The sequence below is a fragment of the Chrysemys picta genome, chromosome 9 (assembly GCF_011386835.1).
Source record: "Chrysemys picta bellii isolate R12L10 chromosome 9, ASM1138683v2, whole genome shotgun sequence".
Classification (NCBI taxonomy): domain Eukaryota; kingdom Metazoa; phylum Chordata; order Testudines; family Emydidae; genus Chrysemys; species Chrysemys picta.
Genome location: NC_088799.1, coordinates 37,591,876 through 37,617,682, shown reverse-complemented (window position 1 = coordinate 37,617,682; position 25,807 = coordinate 37,591,876). Strand labels below are relative to the sequence as shown.

Genomic DNA, 25,807 nt, shown 5'->3' with positions numbered 1-25,807 from the left:
AAGGTACCTCCTGGTGTCACCTATCTTGTAGTCACCCCTACTTAACACCTACTTCTCTCCGGACCCTCAGGCAAGGTCTGCAGAATTTTCCTCCAGTGATGAGGAACCTGGGCTGCAGGGAGAATTTTCACCTTATCGGATCTCCCGTCTACAGACCCCCGTCAAGAGAGGTCATAGAAAAGCTGCCTTGTCCTACTCCGAGGGTCCTGCCTCATGGTGCGTGAACTCCTGCATGACACCACCCATGCCCTTCCCACCACAGTGGCAGTATTGGGCTCCAGGGGCTCCTTATACTCGCACCACACTCGTTATACCAATGTAGCCAGCCGTGAGACCTGCTCAGTACCACCAGCTGACAACCCTGCCACTGACTCCAGACACCAGGCAGCCCTGTCACAACCGCAAGAGCAAGCACGGCCTGCCTCTAACCCGGTAGAACCAGTTGTTCCGCCTGATGAAGCATTGCTTCCTCCTCCTCCGATGTCTTTGGACAACTTCTCAAAATTTCAAAACCTGTTTAAAAGAGTTGCCAATGAGCTACAAATTAACCTGGAGGAAGTTCCTGAACAGCAGCATGAGCTAACAGACATCCTGCAGCCCTCTTCTTCTTCTAGAATTGCATTACTTATCAACACAGCCCTTTTAGAACCTGCCAAGGCCATTTGGCAAACCCTGGTGCAAGCCTGCTTACCTGTAAGAGAGCAGACCAAAAGTATTTTATTCCTTCCAAGGGCTCATAATTACTTTTTACTCACCCAGCGCCAAACTCCTTGGTAGTAGATGCAGTTAACCAGAAGAACAAACACCAGTTTCCCTGCTCCACCCCTTCCGACAAGGACAGTAAGCGATTAGATCTGCTCGGACGTAAGGTATATGCTTCTCCCATGTTGCAGTTTCGCATTTCTAATTATACAGCCGTTCTAGCAAAGTATGACCACAAAAATTACAATAAATTCATGGATTTTATTGATCACATTCCAGAAGAAAAGAAACAACAATTTACAGTCATAGTTTCTGAGGGACAAATCATCTCCTGCACTGCTCTTCAGGCTGCCCTTGATGTGGCCAATACTGCGACATGGTCACTGCCACAGCAGTCGTGATGTGCCAAGGGTCATGGCTCTCGTCCTCTTCCTTTCCCCGAGAGGTCCAGAGTACCATTGAGGATCTCCCTTTCGACGGTGACAAACTATTCGCCTCCTCCACAAATGACATACTCCACTCCATGAAGGACTCCAGGGCAACTCTCTGTTCTCTAGGAATTCAAACCTCTATGACCAGAAGGTGACAATACAGATACCAGCCTTACCAGCGACCACGCTACCCCACATACACCCAGCAATTCCATAGGTCTCATGAGCAACAGCAACACCAGAGAGCCAGATACCAACGCTGCTGTCGCAACTCCTTGGCAGCGTCTCAAGCCCCTCCGACCAATAAGCAGATTTGAAGCCTTGGTCAAGGGTATAGAAAACAATATTCCCACTTCAACGCTTACACCACCTGCCCCTATTTTTGGGCACTGCCTACGCCCATTCTCCCTGTGGGAGGTTGGGTCCCAGAAACCCCTTTGGGAACTGCCAACTTGCCAAGACTACTACTTCCCCTGTTTTCCCTGCCAGCCTGGGACTCCAGTACCCTGTCTTGTTGAGCCATATACGCCAGTCCGCTCCAACACAGACACAGGGTCTGAACCACGTGCCCCAAAGCTGCAGACTTAACTGAAAGTAACTTACAGACGTGTTCCAACTCCCAATGGGGTCCAAACTCCCAGTGGGGTCCAAACCCCAAATAAATCCGTTTTACCCTGTATAAAGCTTATACAGGGTAAACTCATAAATTGTTCACCCTCTATATCACTGATAGAGAGATATGCACAGCTGTTTGCCCACCCCCCCCACCCCAAGTATTAATACATACTCTGGGTTAATTAATAAGTAAAAAGTGATTTTATTAAATACAGAAAGTAGGATTTAAGTGGTTCCAAGTAATGACAGACAGAACAGAGTGAATCACCAAGTAAAATTAAATAAAACACGCAAATCTAAGCCTAATACAGTAATAAAGCTGAATACAGATAAAATCTCATCCTCAGAGATGTTTCAATAAGTTTCTTTCACAGATTGGACACCTTCCTAGTCTGGATACAATCCTTTCCCTGGTACAGCCCTTGTTCCAGCTCAGGTGGTAGCTAGGGGATTTCTCATGATGGCTGCCCCCTTTTCTCTGTTCCACCCATTTATATATCTTTTGCATAAGACGGGAATCCTTTGTCCCTCTGGGTTCCCACCCCCCCTTCTCAATGGAAAAGCACCAGGGTTAAAGATGGATTCCAGTTCAGGTGACATGATCACATGTCACTGTAAGACTTCATTACCCACTTGCCAGCACACGCATATACAGGAAGACTCACAAGTAAAACAGAGCCAGTCAATTATCTTGGTTGATGGGAGCCATCAAGATTCCAAACCACCATTAATGGCCCACACTTTGCATAATTACAATAGGCCCTCAGAGTTATATTTCCTATTCCCATTACTTCTTAACAGAAAAGAAAACCCGGAGGATGGCAACCGATCCTCGACCTCAGGTGGCTAAACAAATTTATCAAAAAGCAAAAGTTCAAAATGGTTACCCTCACCACCATAATCCCAGTGCTGGAGCAGGGCAATTGGTTTTCAGCCCTCGACCTACAGGACACTTATTTTCATGTGACTTTTCACCCAGCCCAGAGACGTTTTCTTCGTTTTACCCTTGGTTCAACACATTTTCAATACAGGGTGTTGCCCTTCGGCCTATCTACCACCCCCCGAGTTTTCTCCAAACTCCTAGCTGTGTTTACTGCCCACCTCAGGAAACGGGAGGTTATAATATTTCCTTACCTTGATGGTTGTCTCCACAAAGCTCAACGTTCAATGAAGCTCTTCGATCCACGCAGCTTACCGTCGCTTGCTTCCTTTCCCTTGGCCTGCAAATAAAAACAAATCCACCTTATCTCCTACCCAACAACTGGAGTTCATAGGAACGCACCTCAATTCCCAAACGGGAATAGCGTCTCTCCCGCTTGATCGTTTCAACACCATAAATCTCCTGGTTACAAAACTTCACAGCAGTCCCCAGGTCACTGCATGAGACTGCCTGCAACTATTAGGCCACATGGCCTCGTGTACTTTCTTGGTCAAAAATGCACGCCTATACATGAACTTGGAAACACCTCGGTTGGCCACAGTTTACAGACCGAACGTACGCGCTCTAAACAAGTCTCTATCTATACCCTTCAGAGTCAAAGACTTCCTCTGATGGTGGACAGTTCCCTCCAACCTCTGCTCAGGAGTCCCTTTTCTCCAGGACCCCCATTACTCATAATGACTACTGATGCATTCCTCATGGGATGGGGAGTGCACATGTCCCACCACACACCCCAAGGGCTATGGTCTTCCACCAAAGCCTCCCTACACATAAATGTCCTAGAACTGCGAGCCATACGCAATGCCTGCCGTCACTTCCTCCCATTTATTCAGAACCAACATGTTCAGATAATGACAGACAACATCGCATGCATGTTCTATGTCAGCAGGCAGGGAGGGCCTCGATCTCACTCGCTTTGCACAGAAGCCATGAAGCTCTGAAATTGATGCCTCGCGAACAACATCCAGATAACAGCCACCTATCTTCCTGGGGCCCTGAATACCACCGCGGACAAACTAAGCAGACGTTTTTCCTGAGATCACGAATGGGAGATAAACGACACGATCATACGTAATATATTCCACGTTTGGGGCTATCCAACCCTGGACCTCTTCGTGACTGCGAAGAACAAGAAATGTCCAGAATTTTGCTCCAGAGCGGGATTAGGCAAACATTCCCTAGGAGATGCGTTCCTGATCTCATGGGCTCAACACTTAATGTATGCTTTTCTCCCAATACCGGTTCTCCGCAGAGTTCTGACAAAGATACGAACAGATTGTGCCACGGTAATTCTGATTGCCCTGTCGTGGCCCAGACAACCATGGTTTCTGTTCCTCACCAGAATGTCAATTCTCCCACCGATTTCGTTGTCCCTTACTCCAAACCTCCTATCGCAGCAACACAGCCGATTTCTTCACCCCAACCTGTCCTTGCTTCACCTCAAAGCTTGATTCCTACATGGTTCTCCCAAAACGAACTAGCATGCTCTGAGCAGGTTCAAAGAGTGCTCCTACATAGCAGAACACAATCTACTCGCATCACTTATCTCCAAAAGTGGAAGCGATTCACACAGTGGTGCTCAACTAAACAACTTCCTCCTACTTCTGCACCTCTTCCGCCCATACTTGACTACCTATTAGACCTTAAGCAATCTGGCCTTTCTTTCAGCTCCATCAAAGTCCACTTAGCTGTTATTACAACTTTTCATGACAAGATTGACGATACCTCTGTTTTTGCTCATCCAATCACGAAGCGTTTTCTCAAAGGGCTCCAATCCCTATACCTGGATATTAAACCACCTACCCCTCCGTGGGACCTTCACTTAGTATTTTCTTGCTTAACTCAACAACCATTCGAGCCCTAGCCACTTGCTCCCTCTTACACCTCTCTATGAAAACAGCATTCTTAGTGGCAATCACCTCCGCCAGATGTGCAGGAGAAATAGCAGCTCTCATGGCGGACCCACCATACGCACTATTTTTTAAGGACAAGGTTACCCTCCGACTACACCCCAAATTTCTTCCAAAGGTGCATTTGTCATTCCATATCAATGAGCCAATACAACTACTAACTTTCTTTTCTAAACCACATGCAAACTCATTTGAATCCACCACAGTGCATACATTAGATGTACGCAGGGCTTTTTCCTTCTATTTGGATAAAACCAAGCCCTTTAGAAACTCTTCTAGACGCTTTGTTTCCATTTCGAAGCGCTCCAAAGGGACACCTATTTCTACCCAGAGACTTTCAAACTGGATTTCTGGGTGTATCCGACTGTGCTATCAGATAAAGAAAGTTATGCGTCCAGCCGGCATCAGAACTCACTCCACTAGATCTGTGGCTACCTCCGTGGCTATTCTGCGCAAAGTTCCTCTGGCTGACATCTGTAAAGCGGCCACTTGGACTTCTGAACACACATTTGTTAAGCATTATGCCCTTACTCAAGACCCTCTCTCTGATACATGATTAAGCAGAGCTGTATTATCTACTGCATTCCTGCCAAAACAGAAGTCCCTACCTCCTTGAGATACACTGCTTTTAAGTCACCTGGAGTGGAGCACCCACAGGGATATCTCAAGAAGGAGAAGGAGAGAAGAAGAAGAAAGTTACTCACCTGTGCAGTAACTGACGTTCTTCGAGATTGAGTGTCCCTGTGGGTGCTCCACTACCCACCCTCCTCCCCTCTACTTCGGAGTTGGGGAAGCATCCATTGTAGAGAAGGAACTGAGGAGACCGGTTGCGCACGCGTACTCTTAAGGTACACTCAGAGCGGGGGGACAGGCTCTGCGCATGCACAACTGGTACAAGTATTGCTGTAAAAATCTCCAAGTGAAGGCGCAGGGATGCACCAACACCTGGAGTGGAGCACCCACAGGGACACTCTCTCAAAGAACATCAGTTACTGCACAGGGTGAGTAACCTCCTCTTACAGATAGCAGGAAGCTGCCCACCTGCTGGACGTTGCAGGGTTCAGGTGTAAAAAGCTACCAGTCTGATTTGTTAGGGGTTTACACATACTTTATAAGCCCATTACCCTTTTGCAAAGCAGTGCAGTGCAGAATCAGACTCATAAGTTATATAAGTAAGCAAGAAAGCATGTTAATTTATCCATCTACTAGCATCTAAAATAGCCGAACAAGACTTCAGAAAGTGTTACCCCAGTGATTTAACTCTCTTGCTAGTGTTGTCATTCAGATACTAAGTTGGTGGTTTCAGTAGAAGAATTTGGATGAGGTAGTGCCACTACACTGGGAAAATTAATAATAATTTTACTTGCATTGGTGCAACTATGCTGGTCCTACAAATTGAGGATGCTATTATGTAGACAAGGTGCAGGCATTTTTAATATCTTATTTAACCTTACTGAGCTCGGTAGCTAAAATACCTCAATACAAAAGAGCTGGATTGGTGCAGAAAAATGCTCACATTTGGCTTGTGAAAACAATGCCAAAGAAAGTAAAAGAGTTAGTCTTGAATCTGTCACTTTTAGCAGAAAACAGGGCAGGTGAGGTTAGCCCTACTTGTGTTTTGTAGAGCATTCTAAGATCATGGTTATGTACTTTCAGTATCCTGAGTGATCAGAAATGAAGCAAATGGGCAGAGCAGAATAATGCATAAAGTACATATGCAATAATAAATGTGACAAAATTCAGCACTCCTAGTTTATTATTAATTGTTTTCCCAGCAGACAATGGATTGTGCAACGTGGCACCCTTGTGTTTATGAGTCAGTGTCATTTTTAGAAATGGGAGATCAGCTTAAGCATTTTTATTAAAGTAGCTTAAAGGTTAAACCTGTCAAGTCTAATAGCATCCTTTCTAATTACAAATAAGAATGTTAAATTTAGCATGGTACACCTCTACCCTGATATAACGCAACCCAATATATCACGAATTCGGATATAACGCGGTAAAGCAGTGCTCCAGGGGCGGGGCTGCGTACTCCGGCGGATCAAAGCAAGTTCTATATAACGCAGTTTCACCTATAATGCGGTAGATTTTTTGGTAGAGGTGTAGTTGGAAAAATAAGTAAATTTGATGAGAAAATTTTCCCCAGCTTAAGAATGGCCACACTCAGCATGGAATCAATTTTACTTAAACAAAAGTCAGAGTGCTTTGTCATTAATTCATGGATTCAATTTGAAATCTTAAATAATTTAAGACCCAAAAACTGGCTAATGCATATATGCAGAAATGTAAGTACCTTTTTATAAATTCTAAAGTAGTATAACTAACTACTGTATTTTTGTAACTGTTTCCATAAAGAGGTTTGGATAAGATTAAAAAAAAAGTTTTCACTAAGCCTCTGAAAAATGCTATTTGTGAAATAGTTATTTCCTCCCACTCGGAAATTAATCTAACCCTTGATTGTATTATTAAGGCTGGTTCTTAATATATACCTAAGAGTTTGTTAGTCAGTAGGACTATTGGATTGGTCTTTAAATTCCATTTTTCTCCAGAAGCTGAGTGCAGAATATTCAGAGTGCTCCAAGACCTTACTGACTCAGAAGATATGAAGAAGGGACTTCTGATTTGCATTCCACACTTAGTAGCACATTGTGCAGCCATTAGACCCCTGAGCTGGTGCAACACATTTTTTTTTTAAAGCCAAAAATTGTGATGTTCTATTTAGAGTCAGGAATCCCTAAACTGTATTTTTAAATTTCCTTTTGGATAGTTACAAGAATTTGTACTGACCAAATAAAAACTAGAATGAATAGAGTGTTTATGTACGCATGTGTGTTAGAATTTTCTCTGACCAGCATTTTACATTTTGTCTTGTATCCTTAGAATTGTGATCAGTATTCTTAGTTGCACTAAAACTTAGATTTTGCTTTTAGTAATAAATACTATTTGACTATTCATTTTGCTAGACTTCTATTTGCTGCAGAGCATATTTTAAATACCATACTAAACATTGCATTACAAGAAATAGCAGAGAAGACAAACTGAGACATTCATTCTGAGCTTAGTGTTACCTATGAATTGACAGAGTGATCCTTTTCATCAGTATTTGGTGGGAGTGGCAGGTGGCCAGCACATCTTCTCAACAAGAGCACACAAAAAATGGAGGCACCCAAAATTAGTGGACAGTTGTGAAAATGTTGGCCTTAATTTTATGTTTAAAGAAAAGCTTAGATTAACCCTGATGTCCCAGAAATCTGACAGTTTTTACCCAAAGACTGACTTTATTACAATTTAGTCGTTTACATCAATAATATTTTACATGTGCAGTAAAAATATTTTGTTTCTTTCCTGGCACAAACTTTTGCACCAGCTTTCTGTGCAAAATGAAACATATGTATCCATTTCCACAGGAAATTGTTTCTCAGGTTCCACTATTGCGGCATATTATTACTGTGGATGGCAAACCAACAACATGGGCAGAATTCCCCAAGGGTATCATTGTTCACACTATGGCTTCCGTGCAAGCAATGGGGGCCAAGGCAGATAATGGTATGTACTTTTAAAATATTGGGGTTGCAGAAACTGTATTCCAGCTAACCCTAACTGAGTCAGGAGAGGAAGATTATAGCCCTTTACTGCTGAAAATCTTGTTAAATCATTTATGTATAAATTATATATCTAACAAATTGCTTTTTGATGCAACTTGTTATTGAAAAGTTTTAATTGGAAAAACACAGAAAGATACAAATTTTCACTTTTTTTTTTCTTGGCCTCACGGCTTTTTCTCTTGACATGTTGGGTTTTTCAAAAAAGTAGGGTGGAAAGACTTGCATTAAAGCTGTTTTTCCCTGTCCTTAAATTTCATATAAATTGAACAATACTTTGTAGTATGGTCATTTTTCCCACATTGATGAAGAAGCATGCATTAATTTGTAGCATTCAAGGTATTTAGAGACCACAAAATATAGTATATTTTATTTACACTTTGGTATATTGCTAAATTTGGGCATAAATACACACTAGAAGTAACATGTAAAATCTATTTTAAATATGGACTATTACAACTTTGTTTAAATTATTTTTACTGTATTTTAGAACAGGGGTGGGCAAACTTTTTGGCCTGAGGGCCACATTGGGGTTGCAAAACTGTATGGAGGGCTGGGTAGGGAAGGCCCCCACACCCTATCCACTCCCTCCCACTTCCCGCCTCCTGACTGCCCCCCTCAAAACCCGTGACCCATCCAACCCCCCCGCTCCTTGTCCCCTAACCGCCCCCTCCTGGGACCCCCGCCCCTAACTGCCCCCGGGATCCCACCCCCCCCCCCAAGCCCCCTGTTCCCAGTCCCCTGACTGCCCCGACCCCTATCCACACCCCCGCCCCCTGACAGGCCCCCCGGGACTCCCACGCTTATCCAACCCCCCCCCATTCCCCATCCCCTGGCCGTGCCTCCCCCTCGAACTTCCGCCCCATCCAACTGCTCCCTGTCCCGTGACTGCCCACCAGGATCCTCCACCCCATATCCAGCCCCCTGTCCTGGTCCCCTTACCATGTTGCTCAGAGCAGTATGTCTGGCAGCCGCGCCGCCTGGCCGGAGCTAGACATGCTGCCGCGCTGCCCTGCAGGAGCACGCAGCTCCACTGCCCAGAGTGCTGCCCGCACGGCAGCATGGCTGCAGGGGAGGGGGGACAGTAGGAGAGGAGCCGGGGGCTAGCCTCCCAGGCCAGGAGTTCAAGGGCCAGGCAGGATGGTCCTGCGGGCCGGATGTGGCCCGCGGGCTGTAGTTTGCCCACCTCTGTTCTAGAAGGTATCAAAATATATTATGCCAATTTTTTGAATTGTAATTTTAATTTCTTTAACACCTTAGAACCAGAAATCTGAATTTCCCTGACATTAAATGTTTTAATGCATCTCGCTAAGTAGCAGAAAATTCTCACTTTTATTGCTAAAAAGTTGGTTAATCTGATTTCTTCAGATGTCATGCATTGAGTTCCTCTGAATCCCCCCCCCCACCCCCTTCTGAGTGTTGTGTGGGGTTTTTTGTTTGGGTTACAGAATCCTTTTAATCATTAGGTCATGTGAATGTTAGATGGAACTATGTTTTTGGAGAAGGGGTGTGTGATTAGTACATCTGCTGTTGATTACATGGAATAATATTTTGTGCAGTTTTGTTCCCAATATTACAAGTGCTTAATTTCTCCATTTAAAGGAGAGATTGTGTTTTTTGATGAGCTAGCTCTATGTGCTATTAAAATTTTAACCCCTCTACCAGCAGAACTTAATATAGCTATGCTTCATATTGAATCAGTTGAATATTGTTGTTCAAAGTACAGTAGAACCTCAGAGTTACAAACACCTCGGGAATACTCTGAAATGTTTGTAATGTTATGGTTGTTCTTTCAAAAATTTACAACTGAACATTGACTTAATACGGCTTTGAAACTTTACTCTGCAGAAGAAAAATGCTGCTTTTAACCATCTTAATTTATATGAAACAAATACAGAAACAGTGTCCTTACCTTGTCAAATCTTTTTTTAACTTTCCCTTTATTGTTTTTTGTAGTTTACAGTTAACACAGTATTGTACAGTATTTGCTTTTTTTATTTTGTCTCTGCTGCTGCCTGATTGTGTACTTCCGGTTCCAAATGAGGTGTGTGGTTGACTGGTCAGTTTGTAACTCTGGTGTTCATAATTCTAAGGTTCTACTTTACCAAATAAAAGGCCTTACGTTTTACCTTGCTTCAGTCTGTTTAATATTGCATACAAAAAACTCCATTAAAAGAATGATAACGTTGCAAAGTAAAGCTTTCAGAAGTTAGAAAATGCCATAATTGGGGTTCCTTGTGCAACCTTAATTCAACCCCCTTGGTCCTATGCATTATGATATGCTCTTTAATTACATGAACACCTTTTTTTTTCCATTGGACCCGGTTTCATTTATTGCTCATGATGGACAGTACTCACTGATTGGGTAGCTATGCAATACTTCTTTTTATGCTCCTCAGTGCTCCATTCCATATTTACTGCACACCATGCAAACTCTTCTCTGAATACAGAATTATAATTTTCCTCATGGGCTTTTCTGTAGTACTCATCACTGTAATAATATTTCAGCATTTAAAAACATTAATGGCCTTTCCTTAACAATACTACCGTGTGGTATGTGGTAGTATTATCCCCATTTTACAAACCAGGTTTTGTAGAGATTAAGACCATGATTGTCAAAAGTACTTGCTAATTTTGGGTGTTTAATTGGAGATGCTTAAGGCCTGATTTTGGTTTTTTAGAGTGCTTAGCGTTTCTGTAACAGTTCATATGTTCAGTGCACAGTTGCAGTTTTGAATGTTCAGTACTCTTGCAAATCTGAACGTATGTGTTCCAAGTGGAGCATCCATAAAATAAAGAACACACAATTAGTTGACACTTGTGAAAAGTTTTGGTTTAAGGTCCAGATTTTTATGCTCCGCATTGCAACACTTAAACAGATTTAGGAATCTAAATCTCATTTTCAAATGGGATTTAGGCACTAAGAAACCAAAATCCCAGTATCAGAGAGGTAGCCGTGTTAGTCTGGATCTGTAAAAAGCGACAGAGAGTCCTGTGGCACTTTGTAGACTAACAGACGTATTGTAGCATAGCATATGCTCCAATACATCTGTTAGCCTATAAGGTGCCACAGGACTCTTCGTCACTTTTTACAAAATCCCAGTGACAGTTTTAGTGAATAAATCCCTTTTGAAAATGATCTTTCGGCTCCTTAATCAGTTAGGCATTGCAATGGTGACACCTAAATATTTTTAAAAATCTGGCCTAAGTGACTTGCTAAATACAAAGGAATTGTGTGACAGGGATAGAATTCAGTTCTTCAAGGTGCTATTCAGCTGCCTGAATCACAAGAATATCCCTTTTCTCCCTGCAGTCCTTTGCATTGTTCACTACGCACCTTGCAGCCTCTCCAGCAGATAAGTCAGGGTCCTGCAGAGGGCTGTCTCATTTACTACAGAACCCTGATTCAGTCCCTGAGCAACATCCATCCTGGGCACTGAATAAGGCACAAGTCCTGTAGAAAAAATATTGTGTAATTATGTAATTAAAGAGTGTGTCATAATGTATACATGCAAGGGGACTGAGATATGGTTGCGTAGGCAACCTTAATTCTGCTATTTCCTAACTTTTGAGTGTTTGACTTTGCAACTTTAACATTATTTAAATGCAGGCTTTATTTTTTTAATGTAATTTTTTAGGTTTAAAAAAAATCGGAAAAAAAACACAGAAATTCTGTCATGTGGGACAATATTGACTCTCCATATGGGTCATCAGCAGGGTTAGTGCCTTTTGATCTACAGCATGGACCTCTACCCATTGAGCTAATGGAATAATGGATAGTGTGGAGTAATCCCTAGAGGGTGATGAGAGACATGCTTTGCCAATGTGTTTTGTAGCCATTTGCTATGCAGCAGAAGAATATAGTGACTCTGAAATCCCGGGTTCTATTCCAGGTTCTGGAAGGGAGTGATATCTACTGATTACAGGCCTTTCTTTGCCTACCTACTCAGCCTCTGTTTTCCCCTTTGCTCACCCACAGATGTTTCTGTCACACCTGCTCCTGTATCCCTGCTTTGTCCCTATGCCTAACACCACAGTGGCCCTGGCTGCCAGGATGAGCAGTTGCAGTAATAGGTCCTGTTCTGCATAGATGGGATCTTCTGAGATGTTAGTTGCCAGATTCTAACAGTAGCTTAGAAATGGCACAAGTTTTTTCATGGTGGCAGAAAAAGATATGCCCCTGACACCAAGAAGACTGCTCACCCATATTTCAGATTCCTGCTCCAAGATATGTAGGCACTAGAGTTGCTCTACGAAATGGTTGTAAGACTTTTTTTTTTAACATGCGCAAAACAGTGTATTTTCCATCATCTCATTCTTAGAAACAGCTGAACTGTTTTTTTGTAAACATTAAAAATATAGTCAGCCTCCAATAGACACCTGGCATGGAACATTTGATAAAGTTATAAGCAACTGAAAATAGGGTCTTATAATGGAAAGTGACTTACTGTTACCAGCTCTGCCTATAAAACAGAACTCTGTATGCAAGGGCAAAAAAATAAACAAAAGGTGAATTAGTCTGTCCAACACTAGTAAACTTACAAATATAGCAAATATAATTTTATATACAAATAAGGGCCCCAATTCTACAAACACTTATGCATTTGTTTAACTTAATGCATTGAAGTCAACAGACTACTCAAGCAAAAAGTTAATTACAGGAAATAAATTGCAGGATTAGGGCCTAAATTCCTACAGTTCAGTGTGGATTACTTATTTCAAATGAATTACACCATCTTCATAGAAGTTATAGTAGGTGAACAGAACATGGTTTTAAGAATTGACATTGTCTCAATTGTGGCTTTCCTGAGCCCTATATATGGGGCAGTGTGTTGCTATGCCCCAGGAGCACACAGAAGCAGATTGATTCAGTCACACTCCTGGTTCCTCACCCTGCTCTGGTGGGGATATATCCTATCCTATATCTGATGCAGCAGACATCTTCTCCATGCCAGTGTAGCTGTGCTGTCCAGCACATTGAGGGTGGGAACAAAAGCTTTGTTCATTCCCCATTCTTCCCACCCACTTCCATCCAGGTGTGTGGTTGAGATGTAGTAAACTCTCAAAGTCTGATTTTTACTCTAGTGTAGCTACACAGTATTCATAGATGATGCAGAGAAGTTAGGGGGCACTTTAAATTTTCTTTCTCCCTGTGAAGGTGCCTGGGATTGGCCAGTTTGTCCCACTGAATGTAAATTGTCACAAAAGTAGTAATGTCTAGTTCCTTATCAGAATAATCACTATAATATGTTTTAGTATTTAAGATATTAAATTTTATATACTTTCTATACATTGGGCATAATTTTTTTAATAAAAATTACAGTAAGCAAACAGCAGGCCAGGCCTATACCCTCAGATATTGCAGTAATCATGTACACAAGTGGATCTACGGGACTTCCAAAAGGAGTCATGATTTCTCATTGCAACCTTATTGCTGGCATAACTGGGATGGCTGAAAGAATTCCTCATTTGGGGTATGTACCAATAGAAATTTTCATTAAAGATGGCTTGTAATTACATGCAATCATAGATTAATTATTGTGTAACTAGTTATTCTATATAAAGTGTTATACTGCACTCATTACCACCATAGTATCTTGAGCATTTTCCAGTAGTGCATTATTATTCTGACTAACATCTGTCATGTTGGTTTTTTCCACGTACTTGTGTTAGGGATGGCAAGGTCAAAGAAATGGGCCTTGCGCTTGGAATAGAAAGTGGTGAGGTTTGTGGTGGTCCTTAGTTCCATTGGGAGTTCATTCCACAGTCTTGGACTGACCACCGAGGAAGTTCTATGTCCCACATGGATGATCTTTCCCCTTAATGTGGAGAGTTTCATTGTATCAGTAGCGAAGTTGTTGACCACAAGCAGGCATACAACTATTTTCTCCAAGTTTTTCAAAGGAAGTGCTGTTGATTATTTGTCCATTTACTATGTGGTAGATTTTAGCTTTAAGTTAAGAGCATGACATCTCACTGAAATATAAATTAAAGCATTTACTGGGAATGTTCTGAATAGAGTGACTTATTTTTATTGATTTTTTTTTTTAAGATTAAAAAAAAAAATCCAAATGACTTTCAAAAATCTAAATTGCAAGCCAGGGCAGGAGGGGCATATGAGGGTCAGAGTTGCAGCATGGAGTGTTGCAGAGATTCTGGGCAGCACTATGGCTCAGAGGGCAGTCTGTGGAAGCTGATGTAAGTTAGCCCCTTAGAGCTATCTAAATTATGTTTCGGGACCGCTGAAGCCCTGAGCACCCCGGAATCAGGAGAGCACAAAGGCAGGGTAAAGCCCCCTTCTCCTCTTTTCCCCTCTAGCGTAAATTCTATGCTGCACCTCTAGTTGGTATAGCATAGACTCTTCCCTCTGGAGAAGTCTTTGTGGTCTTAATTATAAGTGATCACTTTTTGAATCTTTTGTTCCCTGATAAGTAAATAACATTCTTTCCTCAGTGCCCCTAAAATTAAAATGAACATTTCACAACTTTTGAAACCACACATATATGCTCAAGAATACTGAGATTGGTTCTCAGGCACACACGCATTCTTTAATCTTTTCTGGTTCTTTGGAGGCTGTAAATACAGTTTGGCTTTAAATGATTGTCCTGAAGACACTAAATAGTACAATATGAATGTATCTTTTTAAAACTTTTCAGGGAAAAAGACATTTATATTGGATATTTGCCTCTTGCTCATGTTCTGGAATTAAGTGCTGAACTTGTTTGTCTGTCTCATGGATGCCGTATTGGCTACTCATCACCCCAGACATTAGCTGATCAGGTACGTAACTTGCATGTCATACCATAACAATAGAAGATCAACTTTTGATGGCTATCTTAATAGCTTTTTAAAAAATTTTAATAGGAAAGCAATAAGAAAATCTTTGTATACCAAAATATAAATGGGTATATTTTTTGTTGTATATCAGTACATCAGACTAGTTTCTAAGCTATTTTTAAGGTGAAGGATCTATAAACTGACATCACTGATTTTCTAATTAAGTAAACTATCACCTTTCTGTTTACATATTGAAACCTTGCACAAATCCTCCATTTAACTTTATTTTCCTCCCTATTTAGTCCTCTAAAATAAAGAAAGGAAGCAAAGGAGATGTTACTATGCTTAGACCTACGCTAATGGCATCTGTACCAGTAAGTTTAATGCTATCTTTTAAAGATATTTCATCATTCAAATGTTACACGGCAAAGAGGAATAATATCTTGATAGTTACTGTAAATTACAAGGATCAGAAGACCTTTAGCGTTGATAGTTTACATAATGTACTCTGTATTAAAAAAAATTATATAAATATTTACATGGTGGTGTGAACATTCTTACATACTAGATGACTAACACTATTTGAAAATGCGAAACCAGCTGCGGAAATTACACATCTTGGCATTTCAACTTTTATCACACTATTGCTAATAGTAGGTAGTATAAATATGATCTGTAGAAAACATTTTATTCTATTTGTCATCAATGTGCTATACTATTGTCTCATAATAAGAAATGTTCCTTATAGAGCAATGAGTGCCAGCATCATGTAAAAAGAATGTGGAAAATTGGCTTTGGCATAAACTTTGGTTCATTTTTTAGTTTAAAGGGAAAAAATATGCAAGCTAGTTAGGCCTTTTGTGGGCAAAGAATGTAGTGGGTGTGCTTTGCACCTTGAGGTATATTACTTATGAAACATTTGTAAGGTGGTATTTAGCAGTAATTAGGTTACTGTTTTATATTTCTAAATTCAGATAGTGTTTAGCGCAAGCCATTAAAAATCTCAAAATATTTGAGTAATACTGTACTTTGTACATTAAGATTTTATAATTATTTTTGTTAGCTCATCCATGTTTTACCATTTAACTATACATTGAGGACAGTGTCCTTCTGTAGGCTTTTCTAAAGCTGAAGGGATAGGAAAGGGATCTAGGGGTCCACATCCTTGGATAAGCAGGAGAAGTAAACTCCATAGCATTTAAGAACACAGAGAGTTAACGAACATGCCAGCTTGCACACCATATCCAGTGCAGCATAAGATGCTGGTTAGGAGATATCTAGACCCCCAGCTATGTAGTACTTATGCTGCAGGCAGCAGGTAAATTAGAATTGCACGTGCACCCGCTAAGACTGGGAGTTCATTTTACTGCTGCTCTTTCACCTTGGTCCATCCTAGAGATCCTTTCCCAGTTACAGGTATCCTGTAGAAGTGGGAGCAATAGGCAAGGATTTGTGCCTTGAAATGTATGTGTGTCTCATGTTTAACTTTTAGTGCACTAAATTTAGTATTGCTATTAACTTGCTTATCTGTATTTAATCCTTTAATGTAACTAGGAAATCATGGATCGGATCTACAAAAATGTCATGAATAAAGTGAACGAAATGACCAGTTTCCAAAGGAATCTGTTTATATTGGCCTACAATTACAAAATGGAACAGATTTCAAAAGGCTATACTACGCCACTTTGTGACAGGTAGATTTTCAATTCTATTTTTATTGGGATCTTTTTAAATGCTCATCAAAATGTTGCTATACATGCAATATCTGATCTTCAGTGAAGTCATACTTTTGTTTAGTTTTAAAGCTTACTGTTTGTTTGGGGCACAAGTAAGTCCATTGACTTGCCTAAAGTCACACAATGAGTCAGTAGTTCAGCTGGGATTACTTCAGCATTTATTAATATAAATATAAGTGTTAACTTAATTATTTTTCTTTCAGTAATTTGCAAGCTTAGATATATTTTCCTATTCAAGGTATTGTGTTACTCCTGTTAGCTTTTAATCAGGGGTTTTATACATACCTGGAGGGAAAAATCTATTTCTATAAACTAGCAAGGTTTATCATATTTCGTTTTTAACATAATGTGAACCTTATCATCATAAAACCCGTCTGTAAGTGTAACCCACACACCTGGGTGTGGTGTTCTGTCCCATCTAGTGGCACCAAGGCCACTTAGAGAGAGAGAGAGAAAACGAGTCTGCTCTACAGCTTTAGCCAACAGCCAATTGGCTTTTAGCTCATGCGGTAGAGACTCATGCACTAAGCTCCAGAGGTCCCTGGTTCGATCCCACCCACTGACAACCAGGGTCTGTCAGCGTTACGTAAGGTCATGGGAAAAAGATCTAAGGGAAAAAGAAGTTGAGGGCGGCACTTTCTCAACGAAACAATATTAAAAGCACAACTGCAAACTATCCCAAAAGATAGGAAATATAAGAAGAACAGTAAGAGGCCCATATGGCTCGATGAGGAGCTCTTTAATCACCTGAAAAGCAAAAAAGAAATCCTACAAAAAGTAGAAACATATACAAACTCCTAAGGAAGCACAAAAGAATAGCAAAAGCATATAGGAACAAAATCAGAAAGGCTAAGGCATAAAATGAGTTACACCTTGCAAGGGACATAAAAGGCAGTAAGAAGAGGTTCTTTAAAAACATTAGGAACAAGAGAAAGATGAAGGAAAGTATAGGTCCTCTATTTAGTGGGGAAAGAGAGCCAATAACGGATGACATCAAGAAAACTAAGGTGTACAATGCCTATTTTGCTTCAGTTTTCCACTAAAAACGTTAATGGTGACCAGATACTCAACATTATTAATATTAACAACAAGGGGGAAGGAATGCAAGTCAGAAAAAGGAAAGAACAGGTTAAAGAACATTTAGGTAATTAGATGTATTCAAGTTGGCAGGACTTGATGAAATTCATTCTAGGGTACCTAAGGAACTAGCTGAAGCAATCTTTGAACTGTTAGCAATTATTTTTGAGAACTCCTGAAGGATGGGGGAGGTCCCAGAAGGGTGGAGAAGAGCAAATGTAGTACCTGTCTTTAAAAAGAGGAACAGAAAGGACTCGAGGAATTATAGAGCAGGCAGACTTATTTCGATACCTAGAAAGATACTGGAACCAATTATTAAACAATCAGCTTGTAAGCACCTAATAGCCATTATGGATTTGTCAAGAACAAATCAGACCAGACCTACCTAATTTCCTACTTTGACAGGGTTACTGGCCTGGTGGATATTGAGGAAGCAGTAGATGTGATATATTGTGATTTTTTTTTAACAAGGCTTCTGACACAATCCCACATGACATTCTCATAAGCACAGTAGGGAAATGTGGTCTAAATGACTATAAAGTAGGTGCAGAACTGGTTGAAAGACCATACTCAAAGAGTAGCTATAAATGGTTCATCGTCAAACTGGGGGGACATATTTAGTGTGGTCTTGCAGAGGTCAATCCTGGATTCAGTACTGTTCAATATTTTCATTAATGACTTAGATAATGGAGTGGAGAGTATGTTTATAAAATGTTCAGATGACACCAAGCTGGAAGGGTTTACTAGCACTTGGAGGACAGCATTAGAATTCAAAATGGCCTTGACAAATTGGAGAATTGGTCTGAATTCAAGATGAAATTCAATAAAGACAAATGCAAAGTATTTCACTTAGGAAAGAAAAATCAAATGCGCAACTACAAAATGGGGAATAATTGGCTTAGGTCATAGTACTTCTGAAAAGGATCAGGGGATTATAGTGGTTCACAAATTGAATGAGTCAACAATGTGATGCAGGTGCAAAAAAGGCTGTTATCATTCTGGGATGTAGTAACAGGAATGATGTAAGAAAGGCCTTAGCTGAAGTACTATGTCCAGTTCTGGGCGCAAACTCTTTAGGAAAGAGGTGGTTAAATTGGAGAGTCCAGAGGAAATCAACAAAAACAGTAAAAGGTTTAGAAAACTTCACTTACTGGGAAAGGTTAAAAAAAATGGGCATGTTTAGTCTTGAGAAAAGAAGACTGAGGGGCAACCTGATAACAGTTTTCAGTTATGTTAAGAACTGTTGTAAAGAGGACTGTGATCAATTGTTCTCTCTTTCCACTGAAGGTAGGGCAATGGGTTTAACCTGCAACAAGGGAGACATAGGTTAGAACAGTGTTTCCCAAACTTGGGACGCTGCTTGCGTAGGGAAAGCCCCTGGCGGGCCGGGCCGGTTTGTTTACCTGCCCCGTCTGCAGGTTCGGTCGAGGGACGTACTGGCCGCCACTTCCAGCAGCTCCCATTGGCCTGGAGCAGCGAACTGCGGCCAGTGGGAGCCGCGATTGGCTGAACCTGCGGACACAGCAGGTAAACAAACCGGCCTGGCCCGCCAGGGGCTTTCCCTACACAAGCGGCATCCCAAGCTTGGGAAACACTGGGTTAGATATTAGGAAAAACTTTCCAACTTCAAGGGTAGTTAAGCTCTGAAATAGGTTTCCAAGGGAGGTTGTGGAATGCTCATGATAGGTGTTTCTCAGTATGTTTTTTAAAACATCCTATCAGGTATGGTCTGGGTTTACTTGGCTCTCACACAGTGCAGGGTGCTGGGTACATATCTGTGCCCTACATATCTGTGATAAGTTCTGATAGAATCAGGGCCATAAAGATGCGGGGGGGAAAGGTAGTCACTCACAAATGCAGACAAAAAGGTAGAGTCACATCAAGCTAATTCAAATCCTCTTGTAAACCTCATTTAAAACGAACAGCACATGAATATTTACAGACTACTGCTAATGTTTTCTGAGCCTTTTACATACACAAAATACATGGATAATTCAGATTTAACTCTGCAAGAGTTCTTAAATCATACAACTTATCTCCAAGCTCAAGTCACTTGTAGGATTTAAATGATTTCAGACCTTGCTGAGACTAAAAGATACAGTATAGTTAAACAGTTTTCTGCAATTTGTTTTCCTTTTCAATAATGTAGGCAAATAGACATTAGAACTTTGCTGTCTCAGTAAAGAATATTTAAAAGACTTTGACTTATCCTGCAGAATAAAATGCAAAAGTAAAACCTGAAAATTTTCTATCTAAACATTGTTTTGAAAAACTTTAAATTTCAAGTGTACTGTTTGTGGATCTAATCCTGCATTTCCTGCACATCTAAAAATCTCTGAAGTTAGTGGAAGTTTTTGATGCCCATGCAAAACAACATAATTCTCTTGGTCTTCTATTTTTAAGGAACAAAAACATCCTCTTTTCTTAACTTTGCATTTTTAGCCTTATTTTCCGGAAAGTACGAATGCTGCTCGGTGGTAAAATTCGCACCCTACTATGTGGAGGAGCCCCACTTTCTGCTGCAACTCAGAGATTTATGAACATCTGTTTCTGTTGCCCTGTGGGACAGGGATATGGACTAACTGAGTCTGCTGGGGCTGGAACAATCACTGAAGGTTAGTGTTGGTATGTCCAAATGCATGCGGTGATCTGTGTTTGTATAATCTTCAACAGAGTATTTATTTGGGTTTATGTCCACAAACTGGCAAGTGAGAAAACACTGAGAGGTGACTTGGGCTTTTTGAAGAGTAATTTAATTTTAGAAGGCATAATCTGGGGATTTTGTGCTAAAACATAGGAATATATAAATTGATGTTCTCATTGTAGCAGATAAAGGTGAAATGGTCTGAACTGAATTTTGGAATTTTGTGTATACTAGCTGAACTGAATTTGTTCCAAAAAGCCTGCAGAGTAGGGAGGCCAGCATTATGGTGGGAATAATGCACTCACCAATGACCTGCAGTTTTTCTTGGGTGTGCACAGGCTCCAGAATTTGATATTCTACTTTTGGATCGAGAACATATAGTAATTAAGTTAAATATATAAGTCAAATATGTGAATGCACATTGCTGTGAATATGCAGTCACATTTTTTTCAAGATATGCAGTAACTCATCCAGTGTTTCTGAGATTTGAATCAAGCCAATAGTATTGCCTCGGATAGGCAAGAAACAGATCTACCTAAAACTTAAAAATATATATTACATACAGTAGATAACTCAGTTGAACCATCAGTATATACTGTACTTGACAACAGGATTCTTGAAATACCTTGAGTTACAGTGAGTGCTGGTTAAAAAAGCTGTGACATATCATTCATGAAGAATATAGAAAGTGTGCACTGCGAAGTCTAGTTTTTTTCAAAAAAGCTAAAACTTTTAAAATTTGTTACTATGAATGAACTGACATTCACGCTACAGTTGTGTGAAAGGCTTATTTAATAGGTTATGCTGCTTTATGTATAGCGTGCATGTACTTAATAAACAGGGAACAACACACAATGATGTGGTGTAAAGACTTCATTGGCATACTATTGGAATGTCTACATTACTCATGAGTGGCAAAGCTGTTTTTGAGTTGTGCTGGTCATTTCAAAAAAGTGTTTCATAAAATTTAAGGCCAGAAGGGACCATCATATCCTCTAGTCTGACCTGTATATCATAGACCATTACATTTTACCCAGTTACCCATATACTGAGGCCCCTGCAGTAAACTGTTCTTTGAGTGATGGTCCCTATGTGTACTCTACTTGATGTGCACCTGTGTGACACGCACCTGAGACTGGAAGCTTCTTGCTAGCAGTATCCATTTGTCCACACATGTGCCTCTATCCTCCTTATACTCCAAACTGGAGGGAGAAGGGGTGGTATAGACTGACCGTCTTGGCAGTTCCTTTCTACTGCCCGTGTTCTGAGACCGAACCTCTTCAGTATCTGCAGTGTTAGCTAGCATTCTTCAGAATTTTTAGTTAGTTGTACATAGTTTTAAAACATGTTTTTAGATAGTTTTGAGTTGGTGGCAGTAGTTTAGTAGTCTTTAGGGCTTTGCCTCCCTACCCCACTGGACACCCCCTCTATGGCTGCCCAGGATGCCAGGATTCAAGATCTGTATGTCTTGTCTGTGAGCTTTCCCAGCTAACGACACCCATGACTTATGCTGTTGCCTCGAAGAAGCTCATATCCCCTCTATGTGCAACATCTGCTGGTCCTTTCCCAGACTAACTTGTCAAGTCTGCGTACAGGCCTAAAAGATTACAAAGGGTTCATGTGATGAGGCCCTGGTCTGATTCTGGCCTGTCAACCCCCCCCCGTACATCCGGCAGCAGCACCAAGAAGTGTCCTTCTGAGCATGGTGGTCTCTGAATCCAAGGATAATCTGAGATGGGCTAACTATCCTGCCAAGCAGAGACACAAGGAGGGTAAGAGAGAGAACTTTCTCACAAGAAATGTGAGAAATCTCACTCAAGCTCACCTTCCAAATAGATGACTTTCTCCACAAAATCTAAACAGTCCCTCCCTATAAATACCACAGGATATCTTTAAGAGCAACAAAAGCATTCCTTTTGGCCTTCATCCTCGCAGAAATGAAGAGACAGCAGATTCTCCAGAGGAAAGCTGTGGAACTGTGGCTCGGGAGGAAAGCCCAGAGGGAACCCTGCTGCTCCCAAAGCCTCTGTCTGTGACGAAGACCATCTAGGTCTCTGCCTGGAACAGAAGCATGGGAGCAGGATTTCCCATTTCCTGGAGGAATGGGTTATTTAAACTAGGGATCAGTGGTCAGGGAGATAGTGAGTTAGAGATACTCCTTCGAGTTATGGGCTCCACCCCTCCCATTCTTCATCCAGTCTTCCATCTCAAATGATCCCATAAAGCATGATCTAATCCATAATCCATTTTCTTACCTCCTGGATATGGAAGTAATAGAAAGTGTTCCCTCATAAGAGAGATTCTTTATTGTTCAGAAGCCTACGGGGGAAGCTGCGCCCTTCTAGATCCCAAGAGGCTCAACAAGTGGATGAAGAAAACAAAGTTTTGAATGGAGACCCTAACTTTTAAGGTGTCATCCCTATCAGAAAGGAATTTTCTGACTTTGGTGGATCTGATGGATACATATGTTCATCTAATGATCAGACTATGCCATCTAAGGTTCCTAAGGCTTTCGTAGGGCAGGAAGCATTATCAATATCGGATGCTCCTATTTGGCTTGTCTGCAGCCCCCTTTGTCTTTACAATGATGGTGGTGGTAATCATATTCAGACTCAGGTCACAAGGAATCCACCTATATTCCTTCTTGGATGACATTAATCAGAGCTCTTATCCCCAACAATAGCCCATAGACATCCCTGACCTTGAATCTCCTTCGGTGCATGGCTTTATTATCAATATCAAGAAAAGCTTGATTCCGTTCCCCCAAATAACTCACTTGGGAAGGGACATAGATATATTTTTGCTATCAAGGTGTCTATCTTTAAGAGGTTCCAGAAAATTCAAAACCTCCTTGTGTTGTTTTGGAACTTCAAAAGGCATGCTATTGCACTGAGCCTTCAGCTGCTAGGCCTCCTAGTATTGTGCATAGGGATCACTCCATGGATGCAGTCACACATCACATGCATTCTAGGCTTCATTTAAAAAGTATGGGTCCACTCCCTGGAACTTATGGGTTCCAGCGCAGGTGATCAACTCCTTAAAATGGTGGCCAGCACAGAGCAGTGTCAACAGGTTGTTCATGGGAACACCATATAAGTTATGGATGACAACTCTGATCCTACTCAGATTCCTACACTCCTCAGGATTCTAAGTAAACATTAAAAAGTCTATTTTAGCTTCCACACAAACTATCAACTTTATTGGAGCAACTCTAGATTCAATCAGAGCCAAAGCATACCTACCCCAGGACAAATTCCAAGATATAAAGGACATCATCACTCAGCTTTGACTGAGCCCTCAGACAACAGTTTGAACCTGTCCCAACTGCCTTGTGTATGTATGTAACACCCTTTGTGAGCCTTTGACTTCGATGTCTACAGGCTTGATTATGGACAGTGTCAAACAAACACAGTCCAGACAAACTGATCTTGCTCCCCTGCCCCCCCAAGACTTCTGTATTCTCTCTGGTGTGAAAAAAGAGAGGCTTCCCTTTGTCCCTCCCCACCCTCAGAAAGATTGACTACAGACCCCTCCCATCTGTGCAAACATGTTGGACAGGGTACCTGGACCCAACAAAAATCCCAGCTGCACATAAACCTTTTGGAGCTGTGTGCAGTGCACAAAGCCTGCAAGTGATTCCTACTTTTTATTCAGAACTTGCATGTTCAAGTCCTGTTGGATAACATGACAAGAGTTTACTACACCTCTACCCCGATATAACGCAATCTGATATACCATGAATTCGGATATAACGCGGTAAAGCAGCGCTCCGGGGGGGCGGGGCTGAGCACTCTGGCGGATCAAAGCAGGTTCAATATAACGCGGTTTCACCTATAACACAGTAAGATTTTTTGGCTCCCGGGGACAGCGTTGTATCTGGGTAGAGATGTACATCAACAAACAAGAGGGAGCAAGGCTCACTCCTCTTTGCATAGAAGCAGTCAATCTCTGGAACTCCTGCATTTGCAACCAGATCACCCTCTCAAGTAGTGCACCTTCCTGGAGTACACAATGCTTTGGCAGACAGCCAGAGCAGACATTTTCTCTGGAGATCACAAGTGGGAACTACGTGGTACAGAGCATCATTTGACAGTGGGGATTCCCATCTTGGGATCTCGTTGTGTCTGTTCAAAGGTAGTTCAGAAAAGAAATTCAATATTGATAAATTATTGTGAAATTTTATTATTTATTGTTGACTTAATCAGCAGGCACACAAGCATCCTTTTACAGCTGTCCTGTAATGTGATTCATGAGGGTGGACTGCTGTGACTACCCAGAGCCATATTGACTTAATTTGAGCTCTTCACCTTGCTCCCCCATTGTAGGACCAAGGGACCAACATACATATGCTTGTACGTTAATTGCACATTTTGAAAGTTGTGTTGTTCAGTTTTGATAAATAGAAATACATTTTAATGACTACTTGCACATTTTTAATTGAAAATTAATTTATTTTTAATTTTAGTTTGGGACTACACTACAGGGAGAGTAGGAGCACCTTTGGTTTGCTGTGAAATCAAATTAATGAACTGGGAAGAAGGTAAGAAAACTCTTATGTAATGAAACTCAAATGCATGTAAGAACCTTATGTCAGTATTTATTTATTTGGCTACACTATGCCCAATCCTCCACCGTGTAAGTTAAAGCTGTTCTCTGGGTGGCACAGGATCAGTGAGCTGCAACCAAGCTCCCTTACAGAGCTTGCTCAAACAGGATTGAGAAAAATCTGCGTCAAGAAGTACAGTGCATGTGTTATTTACTGAAGAGGAAATAAATAGAATGTTTAAATAATTTAAATGTAGACAATAGAAAATTATTGATATTTGCTTAAATAGGTGATGGTTAGTATAATAAAGCCATGGAATTGGTCTATTTTTTGTTGTTTCAGGATGAAAGGAAACCTATTGTGTTTCAATAATAATTTGGTAGATGAATGTTTGTTTGTTTTCTACCTTGTTGCACACAAGTTTGAGTTAAAAAAAATCAGCTCCTAAGCCGCTGTAAAGTTTCATGAATATTTATAGATTTGGTTATTAGCACACACACAATATTTTTAAACAGTTATGATTTACAGCTTGTGTTTGTGCAGTGCCAGCACAATGGGATGCTGGTCCATGACTGGAACTCCTAGGCACTAGGATGATATAAATAATAATAATAATCTACTATACTATTTCTTTCTTTTTGTTAGTCACGTGATATATGAACATACATCTTGTGTGTTTGTGTGTATGCATACATGTACCCTCCTATCTCGAGAATTATTTAATGTCAACACACTGGAATGGGAGACAAAGCTCTCTATGTGCCAAACCAGGGGTATTGGATTCACTACAGTTCAAGCTAAACTACAAGTGCACATTTTCTCTTCTC

The 25,807-nt window shown here is 41.0% G+C and overlaps 1 protein-coding gene across 13 annotated transcripts in view; it reads left to right on the top strand.

Moving 5' to 3' along the window:
* The window catches only part of ACSL3 (acyl-CoA synthetase long chain family member 3), a 130,143-nt gene that overhangs the window by 88,225 nt on the left and 16,111 nt on the right, over positions 1-25,807 (top strand). For 11 of the 13 annotated variants that reach the window (XR_010590669.1, XR_006175218.2, XM_065558027.1 and 8 more), the window contains 7 exons: positions 8,006-8,144; positions 13,524-13,674; positions 14,857-14,980; positions 15,280-15,351; positions 16,532-16,671; positions 20,233-20,405; positions 24,900-24,974. Coding sequence is in view for 11 of the 13 variants with exons in the window: in XM_065558027.1 (XP_065414099.1) it covers positions 8,006-8,144; positions 13,524-13,674; positions 14,857-14,980; positions 15,280-15,351; positions 16,532-16,671; positions 20,233-20,405; positions 24,900-24,974 (874 nt within the window). In the remaining 2 variants the exon portion in view is untranslated. The remainder of the gene's footprint in view (positions 1-8,005; positions 8,145-13,523; positions 13,675-14,856; positions 14,981-15,279; positions 15,352-16,531; positions 16,672-20,232; positions 20,406-24,899; positions 24,975-25,807) is intronic. The other 2 variants (XM_065558033.1, XM_042853584.2) reach the window with 1 other exon arrangement.